This window comes from Rhamphochromis sp. 'chilingali' (assembly GCF_963969265.1).
Source record: "Rhamphochromis sp. 'chilingali' genome assembly, chromosome: 14".
In the NCBI taxonomy this organism is placed as follows: domain Eukaryota; kingdom Metazoa; phylum Chordata; class Actinopteri; order Cichliformes; family Cichlidae; genus Rhamphochromis; species Rhamphochromis sp. 'chilingali'.
This window is the reverse complement of record NC_137941.1, coordinates 27,891,348-27,903,858: the sequence shown is the minus strand read 5'-3', so window position 1 is coordinate 27,903,858 and position 12,511 is coordinate 27,891,348. Positions and strand designations below refer to the sequence as shown.

The window sequence follows — 12,511 nt, the reverse complement described above, 5'->3', positions numbered from 1 at the left end:
CTTAAGATTCAGGTCATTAGGCTGAGGGCATTTCAAATATTCATCAAATGTTGTTCACCCCCCATCAGTGTTTCCTTTACTCTCAAATAGGGCTGCCACAAACGATTATTTGGATAGTCGACTAGTCACCGATTATTTTTGCGATTAGTCGACTAATCAGATCATCATCCATTGGACGTAAAACGTACAGCTTATTGCACCAGCAGCATCTGCTCTAATATAACTATCATTAGCTTACAGCTTTAAGTGTTTAAGGTCTGTGCTAACTAAAAATAAAGACAAGATGATAGTTTATTAAATTTTAATGAAATTTGCAGATTGTTTCGGTGAAGTTTAATAAACTCCTTGCTATCTAAAATATAACAGGACACCGGAGTAAATTCTGGAGCATCTCACACTTCTGATAATCAGCTGTCTGCTTGATGTTTATTTAGCTGTGTAAAAACTATAACTTTAATCTCAGCCAAACCGATTTACTCAGGAACAAATAAAATACTAAAAAAAAGCCAAACAATAACATTGTTAAGTTATCTAAGTGACTTATATATCATGTTTAACCTGAGTAGCGAAAGACGGTGGTGGGTTTGAAAACAATTTGCCGGGAGTCCGGTGTTCTCACGGCTCTAGTGAGCCTAGCCCCCGCCTAGCTAACGAGCTAGTGGGTAACAGACGTCTCTGAAAACGTCGGAGCGCTTTTGAAAATATGTGGTGTCCTGATAAACTGAGCCGATATTTGAGGTTTACACAGCTACATTCTCGGCTGAAAATATGTTAAACGTTTATTTTGTGACCCAGAAAGAATAATAAGAGTAATATTAAAACTAACTAGCTGCCGCCATTGTTGGAAACTGAGCTGGGCTGCGCTATGAATTCTGGGACACAGCTTCTTCTTCTTCGGGGTTTAACGGCAGCTGGCATCCTTGTACATGCAGTGCTGCCATCTTCTGTTTCAGTCCGTTATTACACTCTTAAATCCTACTACTTATTCCTGCGTCTTTTGGGATCTTACAAAGCTTCAAACGACGCGTCGACTATTAAATTAGTCGTCGACGATTTTGATAGTCGACGTAATCGTGACTAGTCGACTAATCGTGGCAGCCCTACTCTCAAACAGAGGAATACCACTCGAAGAAATTCTACATCTCAGTGTGAAAGCCATACCTGTGACCACAAACTAGGCATTCTCCAGGAGGCAGCCATTGTGTGACATCAAGAAACCTTGTTCTTGTGAGGGTGGTTTCAACAAGATAGCAAATGTAGTTTTATTTACATAGGGCTGCACATGTAGAGCTGCTAGGATCTGCTAAGGGTGTTTTCCCCAGCTTGATGAAAACAGATAAATGTTTTAGTGGTTCAGAGCAAGATCTCTGTTAAATCATCTATGTTTAATTGTGCATGCGGGAACCAGTCTTTCAGCAGATATTTCCCTCCAAAACCCGACAGAGAGGCAAAGATCACATAATACAAGCTGCCTGCATATACACACAAACAGTGCAGCAGGCATAGGCCCTGGAGACAACACTATGAATGTATTCCCACAAGGCCATGGTCCCAATTCAGTCACAACCATTACTGTTGACACATTATTTAAAAATTGTCAAAATGACCTTTTTTGGTAATTTGATGTTATTCTCTACCTTTTGTTGTCTCCCAATTAAAATGGATTTATGGAAAAGGTGCTAAAGAACAGTCACAGCAAACACCCTGTGGGGGGGGGGGGGGGAAGCAACTGTGGCATCACCCATTTCTCTCTGGACTATGCAACTTGAATCCTTCTAATTAAAGCCAGCTAAAAGAATTAAACGCTAGAATTTCATCTGCGAAAGCTTGGCCGTAAACTCCTTGGATTGCCTGCACTGCACAGCAGCTCAGTTTTTGTCAAATTATTCTATTAATATGCTTCAAACACAGGTCTTAATGTCTCACTCAATAACTTAAACTCAATGAAGTGACACATAGCAAATAGCTGTTGTGTTGGGAAGCATGTCAACAGTAATACAAGCAATTTTTATTTTTTTTTATTTTTTATTTTTTACTTTGGGGGAATAATCTTTAAACTGTGAACCCAAGTGCCATTAATTCCCATTATTAGAAGGATGCCTTTTGAAATGCAATTTTTCTGACAATGTAAACAAAGCAGCGTTTGACCTACTGACTCATAGCCCATGGGCCTTGCAGTGCCATGACTGTGTTTGTTTCTTTGTCATACCCTTCTGGCCAATTCATTGATCCACACTAATACTGCCCACCGGTCATTCTCAACATTAGCTAGCAGAAGCTAGCCACAATTGTAACCACTTAATAAAACCAACCACAAGGCCGCGAACAACTCAACTCCTGTAGGGAATGGGTCTGTCCTGATCTAGGTCAGCATTGCACATGCTTAATTAACACGGGTAATGTGGGGGGAAAAAATCCACAAAACACAGCCTCTAAAATATGTAATTAAGTAATCTGGTTAGTTGGAGGAAAGTGCAAGGACAAGGGAGACTTACCAGACCTCCTTGTTATTACCATAATTCCTTCCACATGAAGCAGAAAAGGTCTTCAGTAAAACAGTGAACTAGCAGGTATTTCATTCCCTGTGGGTTACAGAGCAGTGGCACTTCACTCCATGAGGCGAATGGCACACATGCACAGGAGATGGAGCCAGGCCTTAGGGCTAAAACTCCCTGTCACCTCTTTTTAAAAAAAGGACACATAAGACCACACGACTGCAAGAATTGACAACAGGCACCAAACACACACAAACTTTAACACACACCTCCTTGGGCTGAGAGTTATAATGACATTCAGGCTTTGTACAGCACCCCCGAGTGTCCTCCTAGGCTATGAGGTATGGCAAATGGAGGGTAATTTGTTTTATTCACAGTGGAGCGGATCGGCTCCACGGTGATGTATGTTCTAGAACAATATCCACTGTTGAATCCACAGCAAGGCCAAATATTCAGGACAGGAAGCCCATTGATCAATTCAGCTGGGTAATATTAGCTCCTGTTTCGGGCTTCATTAACAGAGGAGATGTCAGAGCACACACACCCTATGGTTCGCTGCATAAACTCTCAATGGCCTGTGACTGTGGCATCGGTGCTGTTAATACAGCGCAGACCACACCATGCAGCTACAGCATGACATCATAGGCTGGATGCATTGAAATTAGCATGTTTCTGTTGTCATCAAGCATTAACTGCAGTACAGTTTAGAGCTGCAAGGATTTAAAAAAACAAAACAATGGTAAATAGCCTCTTCTTTGGAGTCCATTGTTTTATGCACACTGCTGTGTTATGCCCCCTGCCATGAGAAACACAGGCACACACGGACAACTTCTTCCAAGGATGAACTCGGAAAGAGCACGGCCCGAAGGCACAGGATGTCTCTTAATGTGTGACTCAAACTAATGGACTGCCTCCGTCTACTGTGCCCCTGCCCTCGCCTGCTCCCTCGCTCATCCCATCTCCAACGCAGCCTCTCTTTTCTCATCTTCCAACCCAAATTTCCTCTGCTCCTTCTCGTCTTCCAGCCCCAAACAACTCTATTTACTCCCTCCTTTGCCCCATCCTTTTGTTTTTATGCCTCAGAATGCAGTAGCACAGAAGGCGGGATCAATGTGACAGCAACAAGACAGATGTACACACAATGCACTCACGCACGCGTGGGTGACAGGCTTTTGTCCGAGGTCAGCATGCTTAAGAAAAAAAATAAAATGAAATACAAGCGTGGTACAAAATTTTCTTCAAACAATGCACGTTTTCCAGACCATCCCTAAACCTAACAAAGCACACGATCTGGGACACACACAGTGTTATCTGAGCACAATTCAGAATAGCCTATTTTTAGGCTATTCTGAATTGTATGTGGGTCTAACCCTGCCGAAACACACACACACACACACACACACACACACACACACACACACACACACACACACACACACACACACACACACACACACACACGAGCATCCAGGGTGTCAGGCTTTTTAAAAGTCATGCCTTTGCTGACTGCGGTGTCGTCATCTGGTTGGGTTTTCCTCCGGTCAAGCCCGTCTCTTTCAGGATGACAAGCCGCAATTGGTGCTTCAGTGGAGACTTAAAAAGAAGCTGTGGCTGCAGCAGCCCTCCACACGGAGAACAGCAGGTCGGCTGATAAAAGGGCCGCTGTCTCTCCTCATGCAAACTGTAAATCACAGACTGTCCGAAACACTAAGGAAGGGCTGCGCTTTGCAAAACTGGGGGCGAGTGTGTCTATGTGCGGCTGACTCAAAGCCGCTTGTCTCAGATCCTGGCTCAAGATTTTTAATGATTGTATTTTTTACATGAGGACAGGAGGATTTTTTTTTCGGGGGGGGGGGGGGGGGGGGGGAGTGAGGGAGAAATTGCTTGTGACTGTATGGGGATAAAGAGAACACACTCTGTGTTTTCAGGCTTGCCTAAACATGTAGTGCATGCGCTGCAGGTCTTATCACCCCGTCACACAGCCAACCATCTCTGTGACACAGCAGAAGTCCCATAACCAGTCAGCCCTGCCATGACTGACTGACTACGTCTGCCTGGGCCTGCCAAGCAACTGATTCACACGGAGCTTCTGTTTGTGCGCCCAATGAAGTGCTTCATTCAGCACCAGACGTTTGGATGACACACTCAGTTATTCAGAGCAGAAACAGTTTTTCCCCTCAGATTCCCACTACTCAACAAAACAAAGCAGCCGCTTCTCTTCTCTTACCATCCTCAGTTCCTTTATGAAGCGCTGCAATGACAAGTTGGGAAGCCCCAGGCATGCTTTTAAGTGCTGCAGCCATTAAGACAAGCGAAACTGAAAGACCATGAAGGTTAAGGACTACAGAATCCAGATTGTTAGATTGGAGGAGGAAAAGAAAGAACCGGACCATCTATTTGGTGGGTAGAGCTGGTTATTAGTAATTTCAACAGCAGCATGGAAACATTCACAGCCACACCTGGCTTCACACACTGATACCATCAATACATTCTGCTTGGTTTGCAACAGATTATAATTACAGGGATAACGGTTAATGATATACCCAGCTTTGTTACAGCCAAACAGGATTACACAAAAGTAATTACACCAAACTTTGTGAAATTCCAGCCACATTTAACAACGAAGATATTATCTTGAGAGTTTAAAGTGGTCTTACTGCTCATTTATACTGCGACTGTAACAGTCCCAGAAGATGCAACAAAAGCCTCGCAGTTTTTATTAATATAGTGTGAGCATAACGGCTCTTAAATATTGGATCCCATTCCTCAGAAGGGTAATTAGAAATACAGCTTCTCTGTGCAAAAACATTCCCAAAATGCATGCACTGCTATCAGCTTACCCGTGCAGGGAATGTTACTCCCAAGTAGTCTGGATTAGACCTTCGGTCACTAACGCTCGCCAGATGTGCGGACAGCATGACTCATGGATGGTGTGTGCCCTGCCCTTTAATCTCTGCAGCAAGTTGACAAGTGCCACCAAGTCAAAGCACAGCCGCGTAGCCAAGTAGTGCGTGTATGGGCAACTGTAACACACAACCCACGCAGGCACAACGGCTCTTTAGCTTCATCTGGGAATAAGGGCGATAAAACTTGGTGTTATGAGCTCGTGGCATCATAAAGAGACAATTACATCTCCCGTGATAAGTTGTTTCGGGGGAGGCTTGCGCCTCTGTAGAACGATATAGTGCTACATAGGGCGCAAAAGTAGGATTAGGGTCTGTTTACGTTCACTTCTGATGACCAAGGACGCGCCATTAGTTCCTACACAAATACTGCCACGCTTGTTGTGGGCGCGCACGGGGACGCTTCAGGCTGCGCGTGCAGGAGCGCGTGTGCCAGATCTTCAGGAACATCAGAGGGGGGCAATCGGAAAGCCAACGAGAAAAACTGCAAAATGACAACAACAAAAAAAGCAGCAGAGCAACACTTACTTGCCGATGACCTCGCAGAGCTCGTACACATCTTCAAAGAGAATGTCGTCGTCCGCCATAGTCCGACCCCGGTTGGGGAAAAATTATCCACCCCCCACCCCCCCACCAAAAGAAAAAGAAATGCGTCCCAAACCTCAATTTATGGTCCTAAAAGGAGTGCTACGGGCAGACGACAGTGTCAGGAATAACTGACAAAACGCCGCTCGTGTCGCCAGCAGCAGGGTAAGTCGGGAAAGAGTTGCAAAGAAACGTTTCCAAATCCCAGTTGTTGCCTCCTTCGTCGACCCCCTGTACCCGCTTCCCCCCAAAAAATAAAAATCCCCCGCTGCGAGTGAACCGGCACAGGGAAGAGCTGCGTATTCCAGGGCTCTGCCCCGCCTTTCCCGGTATCGTGCCCCCCCGTTTCAAAAAGCAAACCTCACAGGGTTGTCAAACAACATAGTAAACTACTTCACCAGCGTGACAATCCCCGTAACGACGCAGACATGGTCACCGTTTTCAGTGTTGTGCTGACAGAGGGCGAAACGAGCCGGTAAGGCAGTGTTGTGCATCAGGTTCGGGTTACAGCGCTGAACCAGGTGGGTTACGGTTATCTTCACATCCCAAACAGCTGCGGGTTTACTCTTCAGTGTTTTCGGGGGTGTGCGCGCGCATATACACAGAGTCCTCTTGTAGTGTAACGGACGACCTGGTTCAAGTCCTTGGCGTACAAAACCACGCGCGTCGCACTCCTCGTCTTTTACCTCGGCTTGACAAGACTTTGCAGCCTCTGGTTTACCTTTTATTTCTTCCCACTATCGCCCGTTTGGCCCGGACGCTCAGCTCTACAGAGCTTCCAGAAAACCAAGCTCCTCCTACACGGGAGTTATGAAACTGCTCCCTTATCCTCCATCTTGGCGCCAAGCCTTTCCTCACGGTTCCCCTGTCAGGTTAATAGGCTTTGAGCCAATATGGCGGACCGGTGGCGCCGTAAAGATTTCTCTAAACCCGCAGTTTCCTCTGGACTTTTTCAATGGAGTTCCCACCCGGAAGCGAGTAGTATGAATGAAGAATGTTCGCAAATGTTAGGAAGTATATTATTTAAGTTGAGTATTCAAGAAGTCACGTCTAACTTTTTTCTTTAATGATTAAAGGTACATAAAGCTTAAATTTGTCAAAGAATAATCAGCAACTATTTTTGAAACAAATTTTCATCTAAAAAAAAAAAAAAAAATCTAACTTTTTTCCCTAGTTGTCCGGGCTGAGCCTGTGCCTAATTGTTTTACATAATGAATGGATCTGTACAAAACAAGACCCTGAAGTTACAATGGGCTCTAGGTATGAACAGCCCACATATTTGAGGAATTATCCTCTGTCAAATCATGAATCTTTGTTTCCTGGATCCAGCCTCTTTAGTTTGCAGATTGTAAGTGAATATTTAGATTTTTGAATTGTTGCCTGGACAAAAAAGAAATTGTCCTGGGAACATGTGACAAAGCTTTTGTGCCAATTTGAATCGTACAAGTAATCACTTATTGGAGACTCACCAAGTTAAAATAGCTTTGAATTCTCACCCTATTGAGTATCCTTAAAATACGGTGGTCTAAATGCAAACCCATTTGTCCTGAGACATTTATCTAACCTTGCTGCTCAGCAGTAGTCAGAGGTATGGCCACCACAGACTGGGACTGCTTTCAAATAGCTTTGCTTAAACGGTTTTTAACTGAATGAAGTGACCCAAGTCTCACTGTGGCAGCCATGATAGTATTTACAGAAATCACTGATCAAAATCTAATGAGACCAGGGGTTCCATTATATTGACCTTTATTTTTTACTAGTTTATGGACAATCAATACAGAAAGTCTAATCACAGACACATTTATTTTTTGAGAAATTCTTTATTGAGTTCAGTTGATTCTTTTGAGCATTATTGCACTGACAGATTATGGAAGGTGGACAAACAGAGTGCGGCTGGCCCTCCTGTGTTGAAAAGAAAACCTTAATCAGAACTGCTCACGACAATTATTTGGCTTGTTAAACTTCAGTTAGCATTTCATAGTTTATTAAAAAAAACTGTGCTAATATAGATGTTAGCAGTGCTCACCTTTTCCTGGTTTTCAGCAGGATGTGGAGCAAAAGAGTAAAAGAAGTTCAATCACTTGCTTATTAAGAGCCCCTGGGGCAAACCAAAGTAACAGGTTAGAGGAGTTTAAACAAAACATTTCTAATATCCAACTGATTAAATGTGTTATTTAATTATTCACAGAGATCTGTATATATGCGAAAATTCATTCTTTCTATTGTAGTTTGGTTTGGTGTTGGTTTATGTATATATTTAGATTTTCATTTGGCTTCGTTAGCCTTCAGACTTGGGTCATTCCAGATACTCACATGAGGCAGGTAGAGTATCAAAAGAAGCCAGCTGCTTCTTAGCACGTTGGTCAGTGTGTGTTGTTTTGAATTCCTGCTCTGCTAATAAAGGTCTTGTCTTGTCTTTGTGAATTTTCCTTCACATGTTATCATGTCTATGTGTGATTTCACAGGGGCGCAAAATGATATGAAAATGATGTAATGTAACCTGATGACACAGAATTGTATTTTTTATTATTGTGTGTGGAATTATTTATTTATGTTTTTACATAAAAATAAAGGAACATAAAGAAAATGCTTTCTGAGGTAATTATTCAGTAATAAAGTTACCCATTTTGTAAAAAAGATCAACAAAAGACTTTATTAAAAATAAAATAAAATAAACTTGTTTTGTAAAAATCCACAAGCCACATTCCACTGATTTCATGCAAACCTCATTATTTTTCTTATCACTTCTAGGTTGGTCAGTCCATCTGTCTATTTACTGTTTTTATTTTGCTTTGTTTTTTAAAAGTTTCAAATCGTACCCTGCGGCCCAATCACAGATCTATAAACTGTGAGTAATTCCCTTATTAGACAAAGTCTGCATAAATGCACTTTTCTGTCATTATTATTATTATCATTATGGCCTGATAGCAGGACAGTCATAACCCCTCATAGCGGGAATCCACTTTAAAGTCTCAATATATGAGTTTGGCCAACCCTCATAGCCAATGGTCTATTAAGTGTCTGTCATTTTAATGAATGCATCCACATATTTAAATAGTCATTATCTTAAAAGCTTAAGTAACATTCTGCAATCTTCAACAATGCTAAATTTACCATTATGCAGGCCGTGTTCTTCTACATGGCCTGCATAAGCAAATGATAAGAGTTAGTAATCAAAAGAACTGACTACTTGGTCTACCAGCCAAGCAAAAAAACAAAACAAAAAACAAATCAAACATTAGCTTGTTTGCCGGCTGCACATCACTAATGGTCTCACTTCAGTCCCTTTTATAAAAACACCTAGTTCAACCACTAGTGTTAACATCCACAATGACAGTAGATCTGTTTTGTAAAACTGAAACGCATAGATACTTATCGCGTGATTGCTATAATAGGGGGTAACGTTATTACTAAAATGCTAATGGTGATGCAAGGATACAGTTCATGAGTACACATTTCCAGCTGCTTCATTTCTATATGGAGAGAAGCTGTTGCAATTTATAGTGAAAACTGCATCACAACATTATACTGTAACAACAGAAAGACTGAAACTTAATATAGTAACAACCTCTAAACACAGTTTCAAGCACTGTGTACAATCATAATTTGACACACTTTAAATAAAATATCAGTTTGCCCTTTTATCCTCTGTCATGGCAGTTCTCATAATCTTAAACTGCTTTTTAATCAGCTACCACCAAAATACAGCCTGAAACTGAGCTAGTGTAGACATGTAGGCACAACATACAGACAAGCGCTGTCTATTCATATTTCATGGGGCTCTGGTGGGATAAATACATTGCCAGCCGATTGCCTAATTAATGCCGTGTGAATAATTAAGCAGAGTTAGTAAACCCAAGATGATGAGCTTGTTCTTTTATTTATGGTTTTTCAACAAAAAGGACTAGATGTAATTAAATGAGCCCCAGAGCAATTACTGTAGGTATTGTTTTATTCCCTTGGTGCATGGTTGCTTAGGTTGCACTAAAATCTTCTGTGTGGGTCTTGACAAAAAATAAATAAAATAAAAATAATATTTTCAAAAAGTGCCCTTGCTGATCACGCAAGACTGTGTGTGCAGGCAAGGAAGTCAGGATGTTGCGAGGTGATGAGCAGGAGGCAATTTGGCTTAGGAATAAGAGAAATCAGGACATCAGAGGAAATCTTATCTCTAACCAACACACCCTTCTAGACTCGGCTGGTGGGGCAGCAGTTGTATGTGTGTGTGCGGGGTTTTTTGTGTGTGTTTACCTGATGCTCTTCAGACTCTTTCACCAGTCTAAAAAAAGAAAGAATTACACCTGAAGCTGATGTATTATAGATTTTTTCTGCTGAATGACGGTGTAGTATTTCTGTCATGGCACTGAGTCTGTGACCCAGTGTTTTTGGTTTATTTAATATTGCATATTCCAGGTTCTGGTTTTTTGAGTTGTTTTTCTGCTTTGTGTTATATTTGTAGTTTCTGCTCTTAGTTTTGTCATCTGGCCTTTAGGTTCTGTTTCCATGCGTCTCCTGTGTTCCATGTTCCATGTTTTGTCAGCGTCGTCTTCATGTTTGTTTAACTCTTGTCTACAAGTTCGGTGTTCCCTTTCTGTCTCCCCAGTCAGTCTTGTTCCCATGTCCTACCTCTGCCTGCCATACATCGTTACATGACAATTACTGTACACGTGCACACAAATCTTGACACTCAAACTGAGCTGGCTTTTTTTTCAGTTTGTGTAGCAATTCAGAGCCGATGAAAGACTTCTTCTCAATTGTATCACTAATTACACCAGCTCATTATAGAGCCAAGGGACCTCACATGCTGAGCTATTGTAGTCAAAATACTTCAATATTTACTGGAAGTGTTGCTTAACCAATTCAGTATTGCATTTCCAAAAAATAATAATAATACAAAAACAACTTGCTATGCTAAAGTTTAGAATAGAATAGAATAGAATAGAATAGAATAATCCTTTAATTGTACCACAAGGGGAAATTTGTTTGTAACAGCAGCCAAAAAGACACATATACAAACAAAGACACAGTAAACAGGACACAGAACAGAAACATACACACAGACAACCACCAAAAACCAGGGTGTACAATTCCCATCACTGTTTGTAGAGGCTAAAGGCTGGTATGTGTTCCTCTGGGCTGCAGGTGAAAGTGCATGAGATCATTACATTTTGTGTGTGTACTATATGAATATTCATTAGAACATTTGTCATAAAACGGTTTGGTTTTTTTTGTTCTTATTTTTTAAAATTTCAATGAAGCAGTCAGATTAATTCATACCAGTGAGAACCAACGATCCGAGTTGGTGCAGGTATGCAAAGTCTTTGTTCCCATCTGATTCCCATGTGTGGTTAGCCTTAAAGGGGACATGAAATGCTGCACATACTGTATAAAGGCTAATAAACACCACTGAGCCCTGCTCTCAAAAACTGACATAGATGTTACACTGTCTGTCTAGCTGGATTTAAGAAATAAGTGCTTAAGAAACAAGAGATCGTTGGATAAGGTTAGTGGACAGCACAGATTTAAGGTCACTGTTAACTGAGCCATGAAGCACACTTACACCTCTCCAAATCAAGACTCTTAAAAAATTTCGGGGGTAGGTTGAGAAACATCTCAATGTGATCAAGGCCAGTTCAGAGCAGCCCAACCCAAAGCTTCCCACCTCCATGTGCAAGACACTCTCAGCACACCCACAGAGCTCTAACATCTAACAGGTCGAACCTGCTCTGGCAACTCAAGAAGTATTTGCGCAATATTATACACATGGTTTTAATGTTGCAGCATGATCACTGTATGCTGTCAATGAACAGTTTACTGATACCAGTCTCAACATTTTATACGTTTTTTATGCTGGGGTCTATTACTTAATGGTACCTTTGTCCATTATCTTATTAGAAGTGGCTTTCAGTTGTGTATTAGTGGCATTTTTATATATTTTTGAACAGATGTTGTTTGTAATGTCACATGATAGTACCTGCTGGAATTATGCATTTACTGACATTCTAAACATTAGCCTCAACAATCAGCATTTGGTGTCATGCTCCCTGGGTCACTGACCCAAGGTTTTGTGTTTTAGACTTGTGAGATTCGTTGATGGGTTATCTTTGAATTGTTTCTAAGTTGTTGTGCTTTTCTGCTTTGTACTTTGTACTTTGCACTTTGCTTCCAGTTATGGCTATGATATGATATTCCTTCTCCCAGATTACCTTCCCGCTGTTCCCAGTGTGCTGTCAGATCTCCAACTGTGACATTCACTAATTCAGTTATTTCCTGTTTTATTTTGGTAGCCTTTGTCTTGTGTGTTTGGTATCCAGTTTCACCTTCCCTTTCTAGTTTTTCTGATTATCCTGATGATATTATTGATATCTAGTGTTTCCCATCTCCCAGTTACTTGGTGTGTGTTTATTGTCTTAGTCTCCCAGTGTGCTTTGTCATGTCCTTCTAAGTAGTGTGTTTCCTTCTTCCACGTTTCCCTGAAATCCCTACTTTTTGGATTATTTGTGTTTCCAAGGGAGTAAAGTTTTTAAA

At 41.5% G+C, this 12,511-nt stretch overlaps 1 protein-coding gene across 12 annotated transcripts in view; it reads right to left on the bottom strand.

The window, feature by feature from the left end:
* The window catches only part of caska (calcium/calmodulin-dependent serine protein kinase a), a 176,034-nt gene extending 169,207 nt beyond the window's left edge, over window positions 1-6,827 (bottom strand). For 5 of the 12 annotated variants that reach the window (XM_080902392.1, XM_080902390.1, XM_080902395.1 and 2 more), the window contains exon 1: window positions 5,927-6,826. In XM_080902392.1, the coding sequence (XP_080758518.1) occupies window positions 5,927-5,985 (59 nt within the window). In that variant the 5' untranslated portion in view covers window positions 5,986-6,826. Of the gene's footprint in view, window positions 1-5,926 lie in introns of all 12 variants that reach the window. The other 7 variants (XM_080902393.1, XM_080902394.1, XM_080902398.1 and 4 more) reach the window with 3 other exon arrangements.
* Window positions 6,828-12,511: the final 5,684 nt, after the last annotated feature.